At 46.1% G+C, this 25,206-nt stretch overlaps 1 protein-coding gene across 3 annotated transcripts in view; it reads right to left on the bottom strand.

The window, feature by feature from the left end:
- The window catches only part of Ccdc91 (coiled-coil domain containing 91), a 138,488-nt gene that overhangs the window by 82,528 nt on the left and 30,754 nt on the right, over nt 1-25,206 (bottom strand). For all 3 annotated transcript variants that reach the window (XM_050164720.1, XM_050164719.1, XM_050164718.1), the window contains one exon: nt 5,310-5,387. In XM_050164720.1, coding sequence (XP_050020677.1) covers nt 5,310-5,387 — 78 coding nt within the window. The remainder of the gene's footprint in view (nt 1-5,309; nt 5,388-25,206) is intronic.

Below are 25,206 nucleotides of genomic sequence, written 5' to 3'. Positions count from 1 at the left end.
GGGGAGGAGGCGAAAATCTTTTTTTTTTTCAATAAAAAAATTATATTTAAAAAAAAAAAACCAAACTCTGTATTTTCACATATGAAGTAGGAAAAAAGTCAAGGTTTTAACACTTCTGTCGAATGTGATCTGAAATATGACTAAACCTTTTAATTAAAAGATATTAAATGTTTTTGGGTAGGATGCAAACCACTGAGATAGCACACTGTCCTCTAAATCTTTTAATTTAAACAATAGCAAAAGAGTGTACTTTAATTCCAAAATTAAACAAGGCGAGATAGACAAGAAAACAACTTATAAACCTCTACAGAGTGAAATTCTAAGTCTGTATTTAAGAATAGCAAAAGAAAGGTCTTTTACAAAATGACAGCTCTTTAAGTAAATCCTACGCTAAGTTTAAGTTAAAAGCAAAAAAATTTGGGAAAGGGTGGAGCTGCAATTGAAAAAAATATCCTCTATATAGTAGCAAAACAAAAATTTTAAGCAAAAGAACATGTTCAGATTTTACTTGTGTCAAGCTGGAATTTTTTAATGAACCGAGCTCGGGTGAGATAAATAAAAGCAGCACGCTGGACTTGAGTGGCTCGAGAACTTCCCAACGCTATTAGAACAAGCTAGAGACTGGATTTCAACACACTGAGTCAACTAAGTACTTCCCTGGAAAATTCTTCCCAAGAGTTACTTAGGGAAAAAAGAAAAACTGTTTCTGAGGTGTGGTTAGCACTGAAAATTACCTTACCTCCAGTACTGGTGGGCCTGTGCTAGACTAGAGAAACCAGGAAGAGAGCAACAGAAAGCAGGAGCCTCTATGCAGAAGATGTGAGAGTTTACCAATAAGTAGCTAGAGCTGATGGGCCAAGCAGTGATTTAATTAATAGAATTTCTGTGTGATTATGTTGGGGCTGAGTGGCCAGGAACTAACTAGCGGCCTCCTCCAACATTTCATCCAGTAAATGATTGAAAATTTGTAGGGACCTACGGCTGTAGCATTGGGCTGAGCTCAGGGAATCCTGCTGAAGAGAAGGAGGAAGAATTGGAGGAGTCAGATGGGTCACGGATATCAAAAGGGAACCCACAGAAACAATTACTCTGGGCTCATAGGCGCTGACAAAGTCTGAACCAACAGCCAGGGAGTCAGCATGAGACCAACCTAGGCACTCTATCTACATATATTGAGTATCTGGATCTACTGTCGGACTCCTAGCAATGGGAGCAGGGGTGTCTCTAATGCTCTGGCTTGGTCTTGGGATCCTATTCCACATACCGGATGGCCTTCCCCAGACTTACTACAAGGGGCGGTGCTTAGTCTTGTTTTGGTGATACCCATGGGAGGCCTGTCCCATTCTGAACAGAAACAGAGAAGGGGTGGATAGGGGTGTGGATGGGAGGTGGGAGGAGGAAATGGAAGGAGAAGAAGGGAAACTTCAGTCAAGATGTAAAATAAATAAATTAAAAACAATTCTGTTATGGCAAAAAAAAAATCAGTGCATAAAATAAAAATATACAAAACTCAGTAGTCACTACAGGGGAGCCCACGTACTCAGCACACTGGTCTTTCTAGTTGGTCCTTCTACTGTGTAACGGACCTTCCTGAGTCTTCCTCATGCCCTGGTGAGTACTGAGTTTCTAAATGAATAGAAGAAGGTTGGCTTTTGAACAGAAGCCCAAAAGGATAGGAGGCTGGACTGGGCCACCATTTCCCGTTCTCAAGTGAGTCTTTCTGAAAAAGTTTGCAACAAAAATCTGTGCTGCCCTATTACAGAAGTAGAAGAGAGTTGTCAGTCATAAAATAATGACGGGACACTCATGTGCCACGCTGGGAGGCTAACGTGCTAAACACACTAGCCAGCATCTACTAGGGCTTACTTCCTATGAAATAGGTCTGTTTAGTATGTGTACAACATCGTCATGACCAGGACACATCTTTAATAAATGTCAGAATCAAAAGCTACCCCAAGGTCACAGCAGTCAGCAACAGAGTCGATCTCTAATACACACTGAAAAGTTTGTGTACCCTGAGAAGCCTCTCCACTGCTGCGACAATCAAAATCAGACAAAATCAAACTGAATTAGAAAAAGTCCAGGTTGAATGGATACAATGCTCCCGGATGGCTTCCCAGCCCCCAAGAAGGGAGCCTGGAAAGGAAGACCAGAAAACCTCATTTTGTTTTCTGGGGTGGGGGCAGTTTAAATACCCTGTGGAAGTGGTCTTGAGTGTCTCTGGGGAGGGGTCACATTTGGCAGGCTTTCTGAGATATAGCAGGGTTTGGAGAGAGGTGGGGGAGGGAGCTCCAGGTGGCGCGTCCATCTGAACATTCCAGACTCTTTGGACATATGGAAGCCAGGGGCTGGGGTGAAGCTCCCACCTGAATACACACATCTGATTATAAACCTCTGTTCTTCGGCCACCAGGTCTACTAGCAGGAGCACTTAGCCACAGGTACAAACTTTGGTCACTACAAAACATTCCTCGGAATAAGTGTCTACAATCTCATGCAGAATCCCCATAGACAACATAAGGTGGAGCATCTGGCTTATTATTATAGAATGACTTTAAACCTACACGGTTTGCCTATGTTCTCAGAATCACAAGAATCCAGCAATGTTGCAGAGTAGATCAGAACTTTCGCTTCTTAAAGTTCCCGATACAACAGCTTATTTCTACATTAGGTTAAACAAAAACAAACAAACCAACCAAGAATCCATGCTAATCCAGTGACGTCCCACCCAACTGGCCAATAAACAGAGAACAAAAGACTGGAATATTCAGCCCTAACCCAGATTCATATCACACTCCTTTACCCCAGGCTCAGGAATCTGTGAAAAGGGGTAGCAAAGATGTTAAGAGCCAGAGAGGGTGGGTGACTTCAAGGAACTGCTTTCCAGACAGGACAGTGCAGAAGCAGGAAGAACTCACTGAGATCTTGTCAGCTCAGGGCAGAAGGAATCCCAGCAGAGAAGAGAGGACGATGGCCCCTACCAGCTGCGAAGCAGCTAGCATCTGACAACTGCAGGGAGCGGAGACTAATGGTGGCAGGCTGGTGGGCTGGCCACACACCAGCACAGGTCCAATCCCAAGCTGAGACAGCCACACAAACCAGACTCACAAGTTAGGTGGGGAGGGAACAGAAGGAAGCTTTGAAGGACACTGGTGAGACTGTCTCGGAGGGGCAGAGTACACCACAGAGACACTCACAGGGTTCTCTAACGTTCCAATCTCAAAGGAAACGCTGACGACACAGCCTGGCTACACTCGTGTTTCTAGAGCATCTGATGGAAGAAGAGTCTACAGTCTCAACGTATCTGTGCTGTTTCCCCTGGGGGACTCAACCCCCTTGTGCTGGATGAGGAGTTTACCAGAGAGTCGGTGAGGAAGAAGCCCATGGACACAGCCCACAGCAGTTCAGGGGAACAAATTTATGCTGTCTGAACAGAAACTCACTATTTAGGATATGACAAATTCAACGACACTCTGCAGGCCATTTGACTAACTCCCAACTCTTCATTAAATCACGATGGAGCAGGCTGCAACTTTTCAGTCCTCCTTGAAGGGCAAACCGTGACTATGGTAGATAAGCAGATACAACGAGCAGGACTCAGCCAGCCTTCTTCAGAAATGGCATTGGCAAAGAGTATTATGAAAATGCATATGATTTATTATCTCATTAATTACCAGTGTTGAGAATGATACAAACACGCTTGTTGAAGAAGGAATATTGTAAAGCTGGAGAGGTGGCTCTGCAGTTAGGGGCCCTGGCTGTTCTTGCAGAGGACTTGGGCTCAGTTCCCAGCTCCCTCGTGGCTGCTCACAGCCACCTGCAGCTCCAGTTTTAGGAGATATGTGGGTGTCTTTTGGTAAATTTCATACCAACTTTACTATCTATCACTGATATGACATAACATAATCTGTTACTAATTATACACAAATCTTTTAGCTAATTTTTAAAAAGCATATGTTTTTCAAATTCATTTAAATATTATAACATTTTTCCTATAACAGGTAAAGCCACATCAGAGGTAGAGGCATTAGGCAATTAACTCATTATATAGTGTTTTGCATTACACTTCACCTGCCGATAGTCTCAGATGTTTTGAGGTTCACAAGTGTAACTCTGTCATCAGTGAGTACACTTTCAATGGCCACTCACTACACTCAGTGGATTGGTCACCAAATAAGGTGTGGTGGGGTCTGAACTGTCCCGCAAAGGCTCCTATGTGAAACCTCAGCGACAGATGATGAGATCTTCTGGAAATGACTGATCATGGTGGACCTAACCTCAGGGAGGCAGTTGGAGGAAGTAGGTCCCTGGGGACATGTCCTTCTAAGACCCCTCCCTTGCCTCAGCTCCCGGGCTGCCACCAAGTGAACATCTTTGCCACACACACTCATTATGACACTCAGCTTTATTATGGACCCAAAGCAAGGAGTCGACAGACTGTGAAAGGAAACATTCAAAACCATGAGCCAAATATCAACCCTTCCTCCCAGAGGCTGTGTAGAGCCAGCATACGACAGCGAAGAGGGCTGACAAACACCGAAAGCTATATGAGAGGTCTCTGACCTGTGTGTGGTTCCATATGACCTGTGTGTGGTTCTATATGACCTGTGTGTGGTTCCATATGACCTGTGTGTGGTTCTATATGACCTGTGTGTGGTTCTACATGACCTGTGTGTGGTTCCATATGACCTGTGTGTGGTTCTATATGACCTGTGTGTGGCTCCATATGACCTGTGTGTGGTTCCGTATGACCTGTGTGTGGCTCTATATGACCTGTGTGTGGCTCCATATGACCTGTGTGTGGTTCCATATGACCTGTGTATGGCTCTATATGACCTGTGTGTGGTTCCATATGACCTGTGTGTGGTTCTATATGACCTGTGTGTGGTTCTATATGACCTGTGTGTGGTTCTATATGACCTGTGTGTGGTTCTATATGACCTGTGTGTGGTTCTATATGACCTGTGTGTGGCTCTATATGACCTGTGTGTGGTTCTATATGACCTGTGTGTGGCTCTATATGACCTGTGTGTGGCTCTATATGACCTGTGTGTGGTTCTAGATGACCTGTGTGTGGCTCTATATGACCTGTGTGTGGTTCTATATGACCTGTGTGTGGTTCTAGATGACCTGTGTGTGGTTCTAGATGACCTGTGTGTGGTTCTATATGACCTGTGTGTGGTTCTATATGACCTGTGTGTAGTTCTATATGACCTGTGTCTGGTTCTATATGACCTGTGTGTGGCTCTCTATGCCCAAGAGTAAAGCTTTCCCTGGGTTTGCAGAGGCAGCAGAACCTCCTGCACCTACCTTATATTCATCCACAATAATGCTCAGTGCCTCGTGCCCAGCCTTCCTCATGTCTTCCAGTTCTTGCTTATGCTTTTCCTAAAAAGGAAAAAGGAAACTGAATCTATAATTTGTTCCATGGTAGTAATAAAGTGACCACCTTTCCTTTTATACCCTGTGGCTTGCAGAACAGAGTCTGCAGGTGACATCAATTAGCTGGCTTGATTATTTGGATAAAAGTTCATCTAAAGGCAAGCAGAGAGGGAAGGAGGCATTTGTGAGGCAAAGGCAGAGGCTCTCTGTGAGTTTGAAGCCAATCAGGACTACATAGTGAAAGACAAGCAACTAAGGGACAAATAGTGACATTCTGTTTCAAAAAATAAAAAAAATAAAAAAGTGGACGTATTTGAGTACTTTCTCCAAAATCAGGTTTGTTTTCTTCATAAAATTCAGTACCATGCAGGCTTTTATGTCTTCCATTATTCCTTCTGACGAAAATAAGACACCTTGATCACACTTAGCAATCCTGCAACACTCATTTAGTTCCTGATGTCCAGAAAGGTCCTCACAGGAGTGCCGCAGTCTCACCTGGCTCCCTGTGCATCAGAGGCACTGGGGATCCAAAGATTAGCTACTAAATAGAGATACATACATAAATGGGAAATTGCACAATCCGCAGCAACATTTGCATAACTATCATAGTGTGATTCACCTAAGTTCACTCTCCAATACACAAGTTATAAATTATTTCTCAATCCATATCTCTTTTGTGCTTTGACACTGCCAAGCATCCCTTCCAATAAATTAATCCAAGCAGAGAAAGAACACCTTTTGTAGTTGGAGGCTGCTTGTTTGTTCCTGGCCCAGACTTCCGAAATAATCACTCAGAAATTATGGCATTTGAATCACTGCTTGACCAATAGCTTAAGCATATTTTTAGCTGGCTCTTATCTCTTTGGTTAAGCCATTTCTATTAATCTATGTATCACCACATGGTTGTGGCTTATTGGCAAGGTTCTAGCGTGTCTGTCCCCCATGGAGGTTACATGGCTTCTCTTGACTCCACCTTCTTTCTCCCAGCATTCAGTTTATTTTTCCCCACCTAGCTCTGTTCTGCCCTGCGCAGGCCCAAAACAGCTTCTTTATTCATTAGCCAATAAAAGCAGAAGGAACTCCCGCACCAACTTTTTGCCACCCAGACAGTGCACAGCCATCCTTTGACTGACAGGCTGGTAAGGAATAAGAAAACAAAGAAACTGAGTGGCCCAGTCAAACATGACTCTACCCTAAGCTAGGGTAACTGATCTTGCCTCCCAGATTCTTTAGAGGACCCAGTCTAGAAAGAGCCCACTGGAACTGAAACTGATGATGCCGTCTGACTGAGAGACTTTTCCAGTGCAGGCTTGACAAGCACTTTCTCTGAAGCCACAGGTCATAACCAACCAACTCCCCTGGAGAAGGCGGCACATGCAACTTCAGACCACACAGAAGGAGATGGGTGCAGCAAGAGATCAACACAAGGGACAGCAGGGTAAAGCCCAAGGCTCAGAGGAGGCTGTCCTGCTGTGCTCTGGGGATCACCCAGGTCCTGCTGTGCTCTGGGGATCACCCGGGTCCTGCTGTGCTCTGGGGATCACCCGGGTCCTGCTGTGCTCTGGGGATCACCCGGGTCCTGCTGTGCTCTGGGGATCACCCGGGTCCTGCTGTGGTCTGGGGATGAACCCAGGTCCTGCTGTGCTCTGGGGATCACCCAGGTCCTGCTGTGCTCTGGGGATCACCCAGGTTGGCCTACTGGAAACCAAAGCAGGGAAAGCTCAGGCCATGTAAATGGAGACGGTACTTTCGTATTCAAAGCTGCCAGAACCCAAACAATCACACCGAAGCTACATTAATTATAAAACTGTTTGACCTGTTAGCCCAGGCGTCTTATTAACTAACTCTTACATCTTATATTAATCCATTTCTATTTATATTTTACCACGAGGTTCGTGGTTTGTTACCTCTTGCTTCTTGGGTGATTACATGGCGTCTCTGACTCATCTTCTTTCCTTCTCTGTCTCTGCGGATTTCCCACCCTGCTATATTCTGCCCTGCCATTGGCCAAAGCAGGTTCTTTATTAACCAATGGTGATAAAATATATTCATAGCACATCAAGGCTATCATAGACATGTCCAAACAAAGAGATATGATACAACACCACCTGCATGCTTCTCAGCCACACAAGACATTCCTTCAGGGTCTCCCTCGATAGCCTAGATAACCTAGGACTCACTACACAGTCTCCCAGGCTGGTTTCCAACTGACCTCATTCCTCCTTCTGCCTAGCCAGTGCTGGATTCAGGCTTGAACACCATACTCAGCTTCCCTCTGACAACAGCATCAGATCTGGCTGAGCCCAAAGGACTCCCTACCCCTTGCAGAGAATGTAGGCATAGGCTGAGAGTCACCAAAGGACTCTCTACCCCCTGAAGAGAATGTAGGCATAGGCTGAGAGACATCTGGCACTTGGGTTTCTTTATACACCTGGTAACAAGTTATAGCACACAAATCTTCCCATGAGTCTCAAAATCTCATTTTCAGACAAGTATTAAGTGAACAGAAACAAGAGATCTAAGGACCAGTCTGAAAGTATCAGGCAGAAACACAAACAGAAGCAAACATCCTTGGCAAAGTTGTGAGAGCAGCTAAGTTGTTACCTCAGTAAGCCTGTCTCCTCAGCTTATGGTAACACAAATCTCCAGGATTCCTTTGACCGAACAGCCTTGACCACTAAGGGCTGCTTCCACACACTGCAGACATTCCATCTGTAAGCTTAGAAGGGCCTTGCTGAGTCCTGCTCACCAAAAAGAAGAGACTAGAACAAATTCCTCCAAAACTTTAACTGACAAACAGAAGATACGGTTGTATAAAGAACTCCAAATCTCCTCGCAGAGGCACAGACATAAGTAGCTCATTTTCCTACATGCTAATTTACAACCTCATATTCATATCTAAACCAAAACTGTAAGAAATTCACAAGTTATCAAATGAGGAACGAAGATGAAACCATCAGGGTGATGCCCCTGTCTCCCTCCTTAAGCACAGAGGCTCATCTCTCCAATGGCAGGCTCTCAAGTGTCAACAACTCCACCCCCACGAGGAGAATCCAGTGAAGCCACTGGGCATCATGTTAGCACCACTTGGGGTGCTAAATTCTTCAAAGGTGGGTCCTTGAGAAGACAGCTTAAAGCTAATTTAAGCCAAGCAAAGCGAGGAGGGGATGGAAATGGCTATGAGAAAAGAACAAACATTGAGATGTAGGAGGCAAATGGGGAAGGGATGATGACGGAAGAAAGGGAGAAAGGGGGGAAGGGTGAGAAAGAATGGGACACAGTGCAGCAGTCACCATGATCTCAGGACAGCTGCATCTCCCTCCTGGTGCAGGGATGAGCAACTCCAGGCCTCCCTGCTGAGGGATCAGAGGGTGGCATTCAGTCAATTAACATGGGAGCAGAGTCCCCAGGCAGGGGGTGGCTCACTGGTGAAGCCTCTGTTGGACAAGCAGGAGACCTACGTTCAAGCCCCAGAGTCCATTACAGCCTAGTTGTATTGGAGCATTCCCACTATCCCAAATCTGGGGCTTGCTAGACAATCGTCTCAAAATCAGTGTGTGTGATTTAGGAAGACATCAGACATCGGCCTCTGCTCTATACACACATGAACACACATGTGCACACACATACAGACTCACACACTGATGTGGGAGTGATTTCTTATTAATAAAGAAACTGCCTAGGCCCCTTGATAGGCCAACCCATAAGTGGGTGGAGTAAACAGAAGAGAATGCTGGGAGAAAGAAGCTTAGTCAGGGAGTCGCCATGGTTCTCCCACTCCAGACAGATGCAGGTTAAGATCCTCCCTGGTAAGCCACCTCGTGGGCTACACAGACTATTAGAAATGGGTTAGAACAATATGTAAGAGCTAGCCAATAAGAAACTGGAACTTATGGGCCAGGCAGTGTTTAAATGAATACAGTTTGTGTGTTGTTATTTCGGGCATAAGCTAGCAGGCAGCTGGGGTGCTGGGGACGCAGCCCCACCGCTCCTATAGCTACAACACACACAAGTAACCTGTGCATACAACACACCTAAAAACATCACTCTTACTGTTATGGATACAAACTTCACCGTAAATGCTGTGATAATGCTGCCTGGCTTCTAAAGGGTGAGGCCACTCCACGTTTCCTGTAGTTCAGCCTCAATGGCAGGAGCACCTAGGAAGTTTCTCCAGATAGTTAACCTGTGGTCATTATAAAGTAGCGAAGCAAGAAAAGCCACCTCTTCATGCTTTGGCCACTGGTCTGTGTTGGGTGTTTCTGCCCACAATATTATCATTCGGGGACGGGCGGTGGTGGCGCACGCCTTTAATCCCAGCACTCGGGAGGCAGAGGCAGGCGGATCTCTGTGAGTTCTAGACCAGCCTGGTCTACAAGAGCTAGTTCCAGGACAGGCTCCAAAACCACAGAGAAACCTTTTCTCGAAAAACCAAAAAAAAAAAAAAAAAAAAAAAAAAAAGATTATCATTCGGCTTCACTGTAGTGTGATTCTAATTGGTCTTAATAATAAAACCTGGAGTCAGATATTAGGGGGTAAAAGCTGCAAGATCAGAGAAGCAGAGCAGCCAGGTGCTAGTTTTTACCTCTTCTAAGTCCTCAGACTGATGTGGGTGTGTCTTCTATCTATCTGTTGCTTTCATTGGTTAATCAATAAAGAAAACTGCTTGGCCTGATAGGGCAGAATTTAGATAGGCGGAGTAGACCGAACAGAATGCTAGGAAGAAGGGAAGTGAGGCAGACGCTACAGCTCTCCTCTCCAAGATGGACACAAGTTAAGATCCTTCCCAGTAAGCCACCACCTCGTGGTGCTACACTCATTAATAGAAATGGGTTAAGCAAGATATGAGAGTTAGCCAATAAGAGACTAGAACTAATGGGCCAACCAGTGTTTAAAAGAATACAGTTTGTGTGTTGTTATTTCAGGTGTAAAGCTAGCTGTGTGGGGAGCCAGGCCGGGTGGTGAGAAGCGGCCCGCAGCTCCTTCTACATCAGACCACATAGGATATCCTATCTCTACAAGTCCTCAGACTGAATGCAATGAGCTTCTCTCTCCTGCTTTATAGTCCCCTCTCCCCCCAGCAACATCCCTTCCTGTCTCCACCTTCCTAGTGCTAGGATTAAAGGTATGTGACTCCCAAGTACTGGGATTAAAGATGTGAGCAACTCCTGCCTCTGTTTCTCTTTTAGACTGGATCAATCTCATGTAGCCCAGAGTGGCCTTAACTCAACAGAGACCCATCTGCCTCTACCTCCTAAGTGCTGGGATTAAAAGTGTGTGTCACCACTGCCTCGCCTCTAAAGCTAACTAGAGGCTAGCTCCACACATTGATCTTCAGGCAAGCTTTATTTGTTAGATCACAAAGAAAATATCACCACACTTCATGTATTACAACATTCTAAAATCCCAGCTTTGAGACTTGCAGTGACTGGCAGTGACCCCACCCCCAAAGACGTGGTTTGAGTCATCATCCTTGTATCCAATATGACGACTATACCTGGATGAGGTAAGATCTGACCATCCTGGAGTCAGTGTGAACCCTAATGCAACTGCTGGGATCCTTGCTAGGGAAAGGGAACGAACATGAGGTGGAGCCTCTGAGAGGCAATGAAGACCAAGTGGAGACAGTCGTGCTGTAGCCAGACAAACGGAGCACCACCCTTCCACGGGAAGACCAAGTGGAGACAGTCACACCGTAGCCAGACAAACGGAGCACCACCCTTCCACGGGAAGACCAAGTGGAGACAGTCACACCGTAGCCAGACAACACGGAGCACCACTCTTCCACGGGAGCCTTCAACAAGACCTGGCCCTGCAGAGATGGCTGTAGAACGACTGCATGGGTGAGGTCGGGAGAACACGGGATGTGAGAGAAGGAAGCGGGCACTACTATCAAGAATGCTGTGCTGTGACACACTCCATACAGTGATGAGGAAGGGCTGAAGTAGGAGAGACAGTGGTGGCAAAGGCACGGAGTAGAAAAAGAGTGGGCAACTCGTGGGTCTACATCTGAGACAGCATCACCGTCTGTGAAGGCAGCACATGCACACACCACGGAGCCGCGCGCACCACAGGACCAGGCAAGTCCACACCAGTCTGCCTCATCTATCTTCCTTTCGTTTCTGAAGAAAATTAGAAATTCATAAATCAAATAGATTTCATTAAGCTCTCTCAAAGCAAAGACCACAAATTCTAATACAGTTTGACATTGAGTAAGGATGTTACATATGCTGAAGAATCTGGGCTTTCAAATGCAGGAAGAAAATAACTCATCAAAATGGGGAGAGTCTATGCTATCAAGAAAATTTATCTTCTCCTCTGTCTGTGACTGGAGATGGATCTCGACTAAGAAGTATTCACTGAGTTTAATCATATTAAAAGGAAACTAAAGGGTCAAGCTTGTCTGTTGACATAAAATATCAAATTTCCTATTTTTTAAAATAGTCAAGAAAAGATTAATAAATTGCTTTTAAATTCCAAACTACATATTTTTCTGTAATATTTGCAACTTGTTAAGCTCAATTTTATTCAAATATTACATTTTTAGTGTAACTGAAGATTCCCTACATTACAGTCCCTAGAATTTCAAATTTACATTTTTCCTTTTTTGGGGAAATATCTATTTATTTCAAATAAAATAACTTTCCGATATGAAATTAATTACCAGAAGGAACTACTTGTGACATAAAGCATATGTTCTATCTCGCAAATGCAATGTTCTCCCTCTCACAACTGTTAATTGACAAATCAACACAGGCATTAGCTCTCAGAAAACGCGGGTCAATTTTCTCAGGTTAACATCAGAGGAACACAGAAAGCGCTGAGCAGAAACAGGACCAGGAGTCCTTGATGCACCAAAAGGGTCAGGTAGCGATTCTGCCAAGACAGCGGTTTGATAAAACAAGACAGTGATTCCATAACTTTGTACCATCTGCAAAATCTGCTAACAAACCAGTGGAATAGCTAAACTATGGAACCAGGAAGACCAAAGACAAAAACCAAATTCCTTCCTCTACAGTATTTTATAAAAGATAAATCTACAGGTAAAGGGCAAAAATATGAGGAACCCTTTCCTCTAAGTTCCTGTTTTCTCTCGGCACCCTCTCTGCAGGGGAGACAGCTTGCAGGACCTTTGGTTGTGTAGAGGGGTTAAATGTGCACGGCGTGGAGCCTGCCTACCCAGCTCGCTCCCCCAGTCTCAGTCGGTGGGTCAGCTGTTCCAGCAGCAACAGAAACCTACCACACTGGGTTCCTAGACCCTTCGTGCGCTTCTAAAGCCAGGACAATACTCTAACAGCCAGAGAGATGTACTGCCCTCTTCTCTCGTGGACGCAGTGTGATTTCCCAGAAGTCCTGGGTCTGGTGGCGTCACCAGCGGAGTTACCTAGGGGTCTTCTCAGCTTCCTCTCCCTACTCCCCGCAACGCAACCTGGGACCCCCGCATGGGATCCAAACCCTCCTGTCACAAGCTCTGTGCTCAATCCCCACCACTAGAATTCTCACTGCCGTCTACAGCGCAGCGATGTCAAGGGTCTGCTTGTCCTTGGCTCCCTTTACTGCATGACGAAGAGCTGAAAACTACAAACCTGTTTCAAAAACAAAACTGCCCTCCAATGCAGGGACTGGGAAGACAGCTACTCGGTAAAAATGACCACAGCATACACGTATGAGCGTCTGCAACTCAGTGCTGCGCGGTGGAGACAGGCGGCGGCCAGACAAATAGATGAGCTACCAGTCTAGTGACGGACCTTGTCACAGAAAATAGGTGGAGGGTGATAGAGGATGACAGCTGCCAATGACAGATAACATCCTAGGCATACAACACACACACACGCACACACACCTGCCATTGATCGATAACATCCGAGACATACAACACACACGCACACACACCTGCCATTGATCGATAACATCCGAGACATACAACACACACACATCTGCCATTGATTGATAACATCCAAACATGCAACACACACACACGCACACACACCTGCCATTGATTGATAACATCCGAACATACAACACACATGCATGCACACCTGCCATTGATTGATAACATCCGAGACATACAACACACACACACCTGCCATTGATTGATAACATCCGAGACATACAACACACATGCATGCACACCTGCCATTGATTGATAACATCCGAGACATACAACACACACACACGCACACACACCTGCCATTGATTGATAACATCCGAGACATACAACACACATGCATGCGCACACACCCGCCATTGATTGATAACATCCGAGGCATACAACACACACACGTGCACGCACGCATGCAGCACTCTTGTGCTCACAAATTCTAAGCTAATAACACTGTCTTCTAAGTTCCAGATGAGTCATTTAAAGTGCAGTTTACATGGGCTAATGGTGAGAACAGGGAGCAGGCAGTGACAAAGTCACCCGATAGAGCCGTCCATGAAGCCTATACAGTCCTGTATCTACACGCCCAGCCCCGGACCCAGCCGTCCATGAAGCCTATACAGTCCTGTATCTACACGTCCAGCCCCTGACCCAGCCGTCCATGAAGCCTATACAGTCCTGTATCTACACGTCCAGCCCCTGACCCAGCCGTCCACGAAGCCTATACAGTCCTGTATCTACACGTCCAGCCCCTGGCCCGACAATAATTCTTCTAATAATTTACACTAAATCTACTGTAAGTAAAAATGTGATTTTTTTTTCCTTCTTAAAGTTTTTTAGGTTTACCTTCTTTCACGCCTAACATATGTATGTGCGCTGTGTGTGTGCCAGGTGCCCCCAAAGGCCAGAAGAGGGGCTGAGATCCCTGTGGATCTGGAGTGACAGCCAGTTGTGAGGCACCAAGGGGATGCTGGGAACCAAACTCCAATCCTCTCTAAGAACAACTGCTCTCAACCACGAGACCACCTCCCCATCCTCCCACCTGGGCTTTTCTGACAAACAGCATGGACAGGCTCAGGGTGCGGCTTGGGGGCACAGTATCTGTGCAGCACACAGAAAGTGCCGGGTTTAACACCCCCCACACCCCAACCACCACCACCTGCAAAAGAAACCAGCAATGCAGGAGCATGGTTTTAAAGCAGAAAACAAAACAAACCAGATGTGAAAGGGCTAGTTCCCACGGCAGACTCCTGCTGAAGTGGTGGCTGTATCACAAGGAAACGGGAATGCTTGCTATGCTAGATGAACAGCAGATAGGAAGGCCTGGATCAGACCGCAGTGAAAATATTCGTTAAGGACAAGGAGCCAAGCGCGGAGCTGGTGTCTAGGGAAACATGAGGGATAACACCGACCCTTGGCATTAAGGACAAATCTCCCAGGGCCAACATTACCACAGAAATTATGCCATAAACTGAAAAAAAAAATAGTGTAAGTCACCACTGCAAATTGAGGACAACTGGCCTGGAACAGCTTCAGCCGAGTCTGAACTGCAATCAACGGTAAGCTGGAAAGCTATGTTACCAGCACGTGAAAAGAGCACGCCACCGCCAAAACCCGGCCCTTCTTACAGAGAGAGCACAAGTTGTAAACAGACTAACAAACGGGAAATAGCTTTATTAGCAAAAACCAAACTAAAACCCCTGTGCACACTCAAAGACAGGACCGCTGTCAGGTTGTCATTTAAGGAGAGAAAGAAAAGATTTTCCCACAGACCACTGAGGTAAGGCTATCCCCCTTTGCACCCACAGAAGCAGGACAACTCCAGGGTCAGCAGGAGGGGTCACAGGACTCCACAGAACAAGACCAGCAGCGTTCCTTCTCTGTCCTTGCACGTGGTCATTCTGCAAACCCTCGCTGCCTCTGGGAACAAAGGTGCTGTGCACCCCATAAGCAGCATAGAGACTCTGGACAAACTTTAGAAAACGGTGCCTATGCCACCCCAGCCAAACGCCGGCCTGAATCAAATGCTCGCATTGACTTGGTAAGCCTTTCTAAGTTCCCTTTTAGAGATAATGCAACCACAGTTAAACAAGTAATCACAATATAACCATTGCCCAAATCTCCAAAACTCACCATGGAAATTTGTTTACCCAGCGGAGCTGAAGGAAAACTGTCTCTGAAGCATCTCCCAGGAAGCAGGGTTTCTAAACTGCATCTGCAAGCACCTGTCAATCAGCTCATCACACTCTGCTCATAGCACCTGAGCACCTGTCAATCAGGCGAGCACACTCTGCTCACAGCACCTGAGCATCTGTCAATCAGGCGAGCACACTCTGCTCACAGCACCTGAGCATCTGTCAATCAGGCGAGCACACTCTGCTCACAGCACCTGTGAGCACCTGCCAATCAGCCCATCACACTCTGCTCACAGCACACCAGGCTGGACTGGAACTGTCTGTTCTTTTGAATTAGCGACTGAGTGACTGGCAGTTGTCTGCTTATTTTCCCCATTTATTGCTAAGAAATCAGATTAAACAGTCTATTTTTATTTCCCTGGAAAGGAATATGGAGAGAGAAAAATGCAAGAGAAGGAATTGTTTTTGTTCTTATAATCTACCCCTCAAAGTAACTCAAGTTTGTTCTCTAACAATAAGCCAATGATCAATAGGAAAGCAAAGATAACTGACAGACATCCCTGCTACACACAGACATGCGCATACAGGTTTTCTTCTGGGTCTCCTGTAGGAAGCAGCATTGCCACAGCAGCAAGAGCAGGTGGACATGGAGCTGCAGCTCCCAACACAGGCAGGCGTGGCTGATCCATTTTCAAACCAACAAAGACAAACGGAGGGCTGCCTGTCTTACACTGGAGTCCTGTCCAAACTAAAAAACGTAAATAAAATACAAAATGGACTTTAAACGAAATAATAAAGGGAAAGTTAGTGTGTGTCATTTTGTCTAAGCAAGTGACGGTGGTGAGCCCCCTTTGCACTAACTGCTGTCACGGTGAGCCCTGCTGTGCCGTCACAGCCATGCCTGAAGCTCCGGCTGTCACCTGCCTGCTCACAGGGAGGCCCGACTTCTTGACTCTTCTAGCCCATCACACTAAAGCAAAGGGAGCCACTTCCCGGATACCACTGAACTGAACTGGATCCGGTTTCTTACATCATTAGCAAACCCAAAGACTAGTAACTCAGAAAACTATTTCTTTGGTTTAAAAAAAAAAATCCTAAGAACTAAACACGTGTCAAAAAAAAAAAAAGTTCTCCAGGATGTGTGTGCAGACAGAATGCCCACCTACAGCCCTGTGTGTGCAGACAGAATGCCCACCTACAGCCCTGTGTGTGCGGACAGAATGCCCACCTACAGCCCTGTGTGTGCGGACAGAATGCCCACCTACAGCCCTGTGTGTGCGGACAGAATGCCCACCTACAGTGCTGAGTGTGTGGACAGAATGACCACCTACAGTCCTGAGTGTGCGGACAGAATGCCCACCTACAGCCCTGTATGTGCGGACAGAATGACCACCTACAGTCCTGTGGACTACCCTGACAGAGGGGGCTGACCGGATGCCCACCTACAGTCCTGTGGACTACCCTAACAGAAGGAGCTGACCGGATGCCCACCTACAGTCCTGTGGACTACCCTGACAGAGGGGGCTGACCGGCTTGCTCAGAGCCCAAACACTAGGAAGAGAGGGGAAGGACTAAAGCCTGACTTTTAAGAACTCCTGGACAAAAGGAAGGATTTATCTGTAATTCCAAGAAAAAAATGCCTGTCACTGAGCGCTGGGAAATACCTGCTCAAACTGTGCTGGGACAGCAAGTTAGATTTAAAAAAAAATACACCCCACTCTAAATGTGGAAAGGCAGCTCTTCTAGCAAAAGATCTGCCCACCAAGCGTTCTACAGAGACTTGGTTGACCGACATTCTCAAGCTCCACCCCAATAAGACGTTGATACACACACACACACACACACACACACACACACACACACACACACACACACCACCCCAGACATCACTGAACTCTAAACCATGATCACTGATGTCTGCCTTTAAAAACACAATTGGGGACAGGTGGCACAGCAAATCCAAGGCCAATCCAGGCCATGTAGTCAGTGCCAGGCCAGTTTATGCTACAAAGTGAAATCAGTTCTCAAACATAAAAATTAAACGTGTGAAAGCAACCATTCCATCCACTGGGTACACGCTTTAGTGCTAGTTTATCAAGGTTGGGAATCACTCTCAGGCCTGCAGGTCACGTGTTAGGTAAATGCTCTACCACCATGCAGCACCTTCCCAACCCTTCAATATGGTTTCACAACAGTCATAATTAACAATGTAAATACTAAGAACTGGCCGAGTACAGAAAAGGCCTCACAGTAATGTATCCATAACACAGAGAAATATTCTGATGAACCTGTAATATGCCTTTGGATTAGGCTTCATGAAACTGTACAGGGACTGTGTGTAAACTGAGGAAAGGGAGCTGCAGTAAAAAACAGGTTTTAAAGTGTGAGAGGATAAGGAAGCAGAAGACCCTTGAAGGGTACTTCCTCCAACACCAGTTTGTAAAGCGAGGAAGCCAAGCACCAGCCAACCCCAGAGTCCTCTCAAACCACAGAGTCCTGTATGACTGCTTACTCAGGAATCATCTGTAATTCCAAGTCTATAATCACCCCAAAACAATCTGATAAAAACCACTGGTTAATGAAGAAGCTGCTTTGGCCTATGGCAGAGCAGAATATAGCTAGGTGGGAAAGACAAACTGAATACAGGGGGAAAGAAGGCGGAGTCAGGGAGATGCCAGCAGTCGCCAAAAGCAAGATGTAAGGTGACAAGCCATGAGCCTGTGGTAAAATATAGACTAACAGAAATGAGTTAATTTAAGTTGTAAGAGCTAGTTAATAATAAGCTTGAGCTAATAGGCCTAACAGTTTCTAATTAATATTAAGCTTCAGAGTAGCTATTTGGGAACTGGTAGATGGGAGAGAAACCTCCAACTTCAGTGGGCTGGAGAGATGGCTCAGCAGTAACCAGCATGTACTTACGGTTCTTCCAAAGGACCCCAGTCAGGACTCATGTCAGTTGGCTCACAACCTCCTAACACCAGGGGATGACACTTGATCCTGGCCTCTGTGGGCACATGTGCACACATCACACAGAGAGCACACAATTATTTTAAAAGCCAATATGTAACAAAAAGAAAATGTGGCGTGGCCTAACATTTAGGACAAAGTGACAATCTTGTTTCCATGGTAGCACTGTGAAGACGGACACTTCCATGGCATTTTCAGCGTTCAGCACTGTTACTGATGATGTCACTGCTTATGGTGGCCCTTAAGGCCCCTAGGGCTGTCTTGTGTTCATTAGTGCCAGCAGGGTAAAGCACAAAATACTGATGCCAGCTGGGCCAGGGCTAATACATCAACAGTATACCGTAAGCAAGATGGCCGTAACAGGAGGGCACATAAAACAAGGATCTTCCTCGGTCTCTTGCCACCTTGTTTTCCAAGGAAGAGTTTCTCCCTGAACCTGGAGCTCACCAATTCAGCTTAACTGGTTGGCCCACTGATTGACAGGTCTCTCCTGCCTCTGCCTTCGTGGTGTTGAGACTACAGACACATGCTGCCGCTCCCACACTGTGCAGAGTGACCGCTCATCTCCCTAGCTCCAGGAATACTTTGTGAGTGACCGGCCACTAACATTCTCAGGATTCATTCGAGTTCACAAAACACTGATGAACTTTCTAAATAAAAATGAAGACAGGTACTCTGAACAGAGGCTTCCTCTCATTGCTTTATAAGAAATATAATAAAGAGGTAGAAAAGGACTTTCAACTGCCATTTTAACAAATACTTTCAAATGTCAAGCTCAAGTTCCCGAGACTTGCAGGCCATGCCTTCCCTTCATCCTCTTGGCAGCTGGGTCGCGACCCTCTGCATGCTTCTCAGAACCTTCTTTCAAACACAAGCTGCATGAAGTAAACATAGAAGCAATCCTTCCCTTGCTCAAGACACTGACTGTGTCTTTCTTGACAGGCTAACGCGCTATCCTGTTACCACGCTGATTTCTGCTCGTTTGAGGTCTCATTACTGAAGCGGGAAGCCCCGCATCTGGCTTACCAAGACTTCTGTCACAAGTGTGCTGACAGAATCACAACGGGTTAGCCGTACACGGAGTACAGGTCCTCTCCTAATATGCGCACGTGGCTGCCACAAATCCTCCTGATTGGAGGGCTCACATTACTGCAGACAAGCCGTGAACTGCCTCCTAGCTCTGTGAAGAAGCCTACAGAGTAATCATTCCAAAACTAGACTCATTTGTTATGACAATCAATGCCATAACGTCCTGGGCTTCAGAAGAGGGGGAAGAGGCTTCATTATTTCAAGGGCCGTGGCTTTTCCACAATGTTTAAAAAGCTCGCAGCACAAACTACAGCATCATCACCACCTCCCTAGAGCACTGCGCTCCAGCCTCTCCTGCCCCGTAAGGTTAGCCCAGCCGGACTCGTTTCCTTGTGTGAACCTCTGTCAGGACAGCTGTGCTGGCTGCAAACACGCGGCGCTGGATATTCATACTGAGACCACGGACAACCAGAAACCACAAGCCTGGAGTGGAGATAGGACTCTGTCTTTGGAGTCAGGATGCAGTTTGGCCTGTGTAGTTCATCACTTTTTATGTTGTGGAAGTGAAATAAAAGTTAAGGAAAAGATCCATGTTTAACTGTCTTTGTCTCGGGACTACTCCCTGATATTTTAAACAGATGTCAAAGAATCTAGATTACAATCCCAAAAGCTGCATTTAACGCAGAAGTCTAATTGAAAGTCTGATCTGAGAGCAAGAATTTTTTTTATTGGAGAGAAATCCAGAAGATCAGCAGGCTTGCTTGGTGTTCAGCTCACTCAAGAAACAGAGATTACCTTCTCAGAAGGCTTCCTGCACAACAACCAGATTCATTTTCTTCTCTTTGTGTAAAGGCTGAAAATGGCATTACTCTGCCACAAGGTCGGGGCACCCATCTCCCACTGGGAAGAAGTAAGTCCCAAGAGAGCAACAACCTGTGAGCGTTGTCCAGCCCTGTTCCCATCACTGTACTCTGGAACATCTCTGCAAACTTACACTATCTACACACACCAGCTCTGACAGTCCTATGAGCACTAATCATATATAAATCTCCTCCTATAAAAACACAAAATGTGCCAAACAGAAAGCCTGGCATGGTGGTGCATGCCTTTAATCCCAACACCTAGAAGGTAGAGGTAGGTGGATCTCTTGAGAGTTCCAGGTCTGCCAGGGATACACAGTAAGACCCTGTATCAAAAAGAAGAAGAAAATTAAGCACTGTACACTGAAGTATGCGGTGAGGGTTTTGCCCACAGAGAGCGATGCAGTCAGAGCTCCTATCTGCAGGGATAGTAGACGAGGGCTCTGCCTGATGGAGCATCTGCAGGGTGTGGCGGAGAAGGAAGGATTCAGTGGAAATGAAATTCACTCCGCAGCACTATAAATCACTCTGGGATGAACAGAAGGAAGGAGAGTCAACCAAGGGTCAAAGGCTGTGAAGTCCAATCCAAACACCTTGCTTCCACGAAACTTCTTGGTCCTGGAAGCCCCACATACAACTCAAGCATCTTTTGAACAACGGGCAGCTGTTTCCCACAGCAGCTTCTGCAGTAAGACTGCAGGCAGGCACCTTTATTCCCTGTTCAAAGACACTGCACGGTCCAGGTAGGAAAAAAATACATGTTTATCCTCCAAAAGTTACACTTTACAGGGTTAGTGGGGAGTAAATGGGTTGCAGTGTTTCCTAAACACCATCATTTCAACTATTGAGGGTTATTCAAGAACTCCAACTGCACTAGGGATTTTTATTTTAAACATTGATTTTCAGCTAGATAGTCCATTACTGAGGAATTTTTCAAAGAAAGCTAAGAAGGTATTTGTTTTTAATTTATAAATATAAATAAAAGGGTTTTTAATATGCTAATTTTATCTCTTAACGCCTTTATGAAATACAGTAATTCCTCACAGTAAACTCCCTGGTCCTCTGGCTCTTAGACACTTTCCACCCTGATCCCCTGCAAAGTTCCCTGAGCCTTCCATACAGGAGTTGTACTGTAGATGGATCAGTTGGGACTGCGCTCCACAACTCTGCATTTTGATTGGCTGCGGCTTTCTGTAATGGTCTCCATCTAATTTCAGAAGCTACAACCATGAAGTCTCACCAACATAACTAAACATGAGCCAAACAAGGACAACACCATTAAAGAGCCTACAGCCTAATGTGTGGGTGGCGGAAAGCTGGCAAAGCTGGCGGGGCCTCGGCCCTTCTCAAAGAACGACAGGCAGTAGGAGTGCTGGCAGCCAGAGAAACAGTCTTCCATTTCCAGCTGCAAGTGGTCAGGCTGCAAACCATACAGGACTGAATGAGTTTTCCTGTGTCTCACTTACCAAGAGACCCTAGGCCCTGGGCTTCCTGGGCAGACACCTGGGAACGGCCCTCCGCTCTGCTCATAAGCAGGAGCAGCCATTCCACTTTCCATCCGACACCTCCCTTGGAAAGATGTGGGATTCCCCTCTGTATGCTGTGATATTGTTGGTTAATAAAGGAACTGCTTTGGGCCTATAGCAGAGCTATAGGGGAACAGAGCAACGTGGGGAAAACTAAACTGAATGATGGGAGAAAGAAGGCAGAGTCAGAGAGAAGCCATGGAGCCCTGTTGGAGACAGATGCCAGAACTTTAGCCGCTAAGACATAGCCATGTGGCAATACACAGATTAATAGAAATTGATTAAATTAATATGCAAGAGTTATCCAATAAGAAGCAAGCAATGATTTAATAGAATTTCTGTGTGATTATTTTGGGGCTAAGCAGCTGAGAACCAACAAGAGGCCTCCATACTACAATCGAACACAGAAAATACTTCTATGGCCCCATCCTACAATGGAGGCACAAATCGCAGCGACCATTCGCCTAACAATGTGTGACACTTTTAGTACATTCCAGTGTGACCCGGTCTGTGCTTCAGCTTCCAAAAGATTCCTTAGTGTTCCCAGATGATATCCGATCACAGACTACAATGTATGAGGCATTTCATACATTATACTTGGTGCTAAGTCCTGAAAACAAAACCAAAAAGCACTCACCATTTCAAATCCTAGTGTCCCTACAGTCTGGAAGGGGAGTTAGATCCTTAAAAAGCAGGGAAATAACGGGGCAGAGGATGTGTAAGGACTGAAGTCCACCTGGCACTACGTTACAGTCATGGGACCAGGAGCTTGTGTAACCACAACAGCTAAAGAGGAGGAGCTTATTCTACTTTTCCTGTTTGAGCAAAGTGTGAAGGGAAAGATTGGAGGCAGGCTGAGAGCGAGAGAACCGAGGGAGAGATTCACATCAGAGGAGAAATGATCAGAGAGCCACGGTGCCTTCAGTATGGGCACCTGGAGAGGTGACTGTCACCCACCTAGGACGGCTCTTCAGAGGGAGAGGCTGGGATTCCAGGGAGCACATATGCAGGGTGGGACAACCTGAGGCAGGTAGTCCTGTCTGACTGCCCTTCACCCTGTAGTTCCATTGTCAATACGTTATATATATCAAAGGAAGTCCATCACCATTGTTATGAAATGTACATTCAACAGAAATGATTAACAGGGAAAGGCCTGGAAAACACAATAAACAGAAAGGCAAAGCCATTCTGGGTGTTTTCCTTCCTTCTCTGACAGTTGCTCGATTCATTTCTGCCTAAAATTCTGTCATTACATCATCTCAACTTTCATTTATTTCCCATTCCTTACACCTGGTGACAATCCTGGAGTAGTCTCCCAATCTATAAAACTTATCTTTGACTGTGGCATCCCCTCAGACTCACCCAAACAAATGTCTTCTCAAAGAGCAGGAGAAGCTCATCTTTGAAAGGCTCTAACGACTTCTTCTGATTTGGTCCCTAACCAGTTCCCACCCTCTCAGATGCCATACGGACTTGACAGACACCCTCACTACTCAACTGCGCACTGCAGCTGTGGGTACCATTCATGCCACTGCCCGTCAGTCAGCTCCGGGTAGTCCAGAAGGCCCAGAAGCTCCGCTGATGGCTTCTCCCCGTCTGCGTCAGAAGCCTTCACAAACAGCAGGACACCTTTCATGCACATGGCCTCACACGTGCATGACCTTACATGCTGCCACTGCCTACGGGAGGATACGGGAACTCACGGCAATCTGAGGTGCTAGCAGACTTCAGCCTTTCAGGATGACAACAGGAAATCTAATTTCTAAATTTGTTGGCATTACTGGAAGTGAGTCTTTAGAACGCATGGAAACAAGATGAGAAAAGATCAGAATGCTAAGACGCAAACTCTGAAAGTCAACAGCCCCAGGTTGGAGGGCTCAGAGCAAGTCTATCCTAGCAGATGCTGACCTTCACTGCCACAATTCTCACCAAAATCCAAACAAAATCCATGTTGCAAGAATAGCCAAGAAAGCGACACATAAAACACTAAATAACTAAATACACCACATGTCAGCCACCGAAGCAACGCAGACGCCTTGCCCCATGAACACGAGGGAATGAGAGAGGACGGCAGAGCTCAGCACAATAGGGTGCTGGACGGGTGAACCCAAATCGGGGTGTGGGGGTAGGGAGTTGGTGTGTGTGTGTGTGCAAACAGTCTAAGAGCTGCCATCAGCTGGGACTGTCTTATGCAGCCTGCAGGAAATGCAGGTGAGCCAGAACCTGTATAAAATGAGCAGCTCGCCAGACAACAACAGATGCTGCATCCAGTATAGGAAGGAAGAGCCCTGACACAATGGTGTCCGAACCACAGAGAGCCCTGACACACGAAGGTCTTTGTAAACGAGATCAATTAAGACAGAAATAAGAAGAAAACCAAAGAAGAGACAAGGGAAATGCAGAAAATGTAAACAGTCGGTGACTATAAGGAAAAAGTCACATGTTTGGTGTGACAAGCACATGGAAGGCAGGTTCCCCCTGCAGGTGCTGGCTGGGGTGTGAACTCAGATGAAGTGCTAGGAGTAATGAACAGTCTCTGCCTGCAAGAGGGCCACTCATACGGTGTGAGACCACAGTATCTTTCATATTCTAGCCTACAGTTTTATAGACTATGTTGATAGAAAAATAGTTTTAGGAAAGTGTGCCAAAAATGTATAATGTGGAAGAAAAAGGTCATGAAGTCAGAGTGGGTGCCAGGGCACAGAGAAAGAACATTCACCAAAAACAGTACAGAAGCTGGACGCTACAGACCAGCTAAACAAGAGAGGTTCTCCCACTACTGGGGTTCTGCCGCTGCCAAGTCTGCAGTGATATCCGGGGTGAAGACTGACCAGCCAGACGGTGGAGCCCTGTTCAGCAGTTCCCCTGCAGTGGAGAGTGTGCATGAGGACCGAGGCCTGCTCTCCTCTGGGGGCCGCTCTGGACACTGCACGCTGCTGTAAATGGCATCAGTGCGGCCAGCCGGTATCCGGTGAGCGTTCAAACCTGCTGAACTCTGATCCTGCTTTTACTCCACACTGCACTGCATCCACAGTTTCTGGCAAACACTACTTTCCTGGAAGATGTTATATAATAGCATACACTGGCTTGAAATGAAATAAACTTCAGTAATGCTTCTGTCACAAATTGGTGTTGAGGAGATAGTTTAGCAGTTAATAGCACTGGCTGCTCTTCCAGAGGACCTGGATTCAATTCCCAGAATCCACATGGCAGCTCGTAACTGTGTGCAACCCCAACCCAGGGGATCCAATGTCCTCTTCTGGCCTATGCAGACAAAGTCCCATAATACCCATAAAAATAAATAATTAAAGAAAAATTACATGAGTTGTAAATTCCCTCGGTTGGCTTACACTGTGAACTACTTCAAAACTGACGTCACCCAAGCCCAGCACAGACAAACAGGGTATGTTAAATGGACAACTATAG

Source organism: Alexandromys fortis, unplaced genomic scaffold (genome assembly GCF_014885135.2).
Source record: "Alexandromys fortis isolate MF-2015 unplaced genomic scaffold, M_Fortis_MF-2015_v1.1 scaffold_153, whole genome shotgun sequence".
Classification (NCBI taxonomy): Eukaryota; Metazoa; Chordata; class Mammalia; order Rodentia; family Cricetidae; genus Alexandromys; species Alexandromys fortis.
The sequence above is the reverse complement of the archived record's forward strand: the minus strand, read 5'-3'. Positions and strand labels throughout refer to the sequence as shown.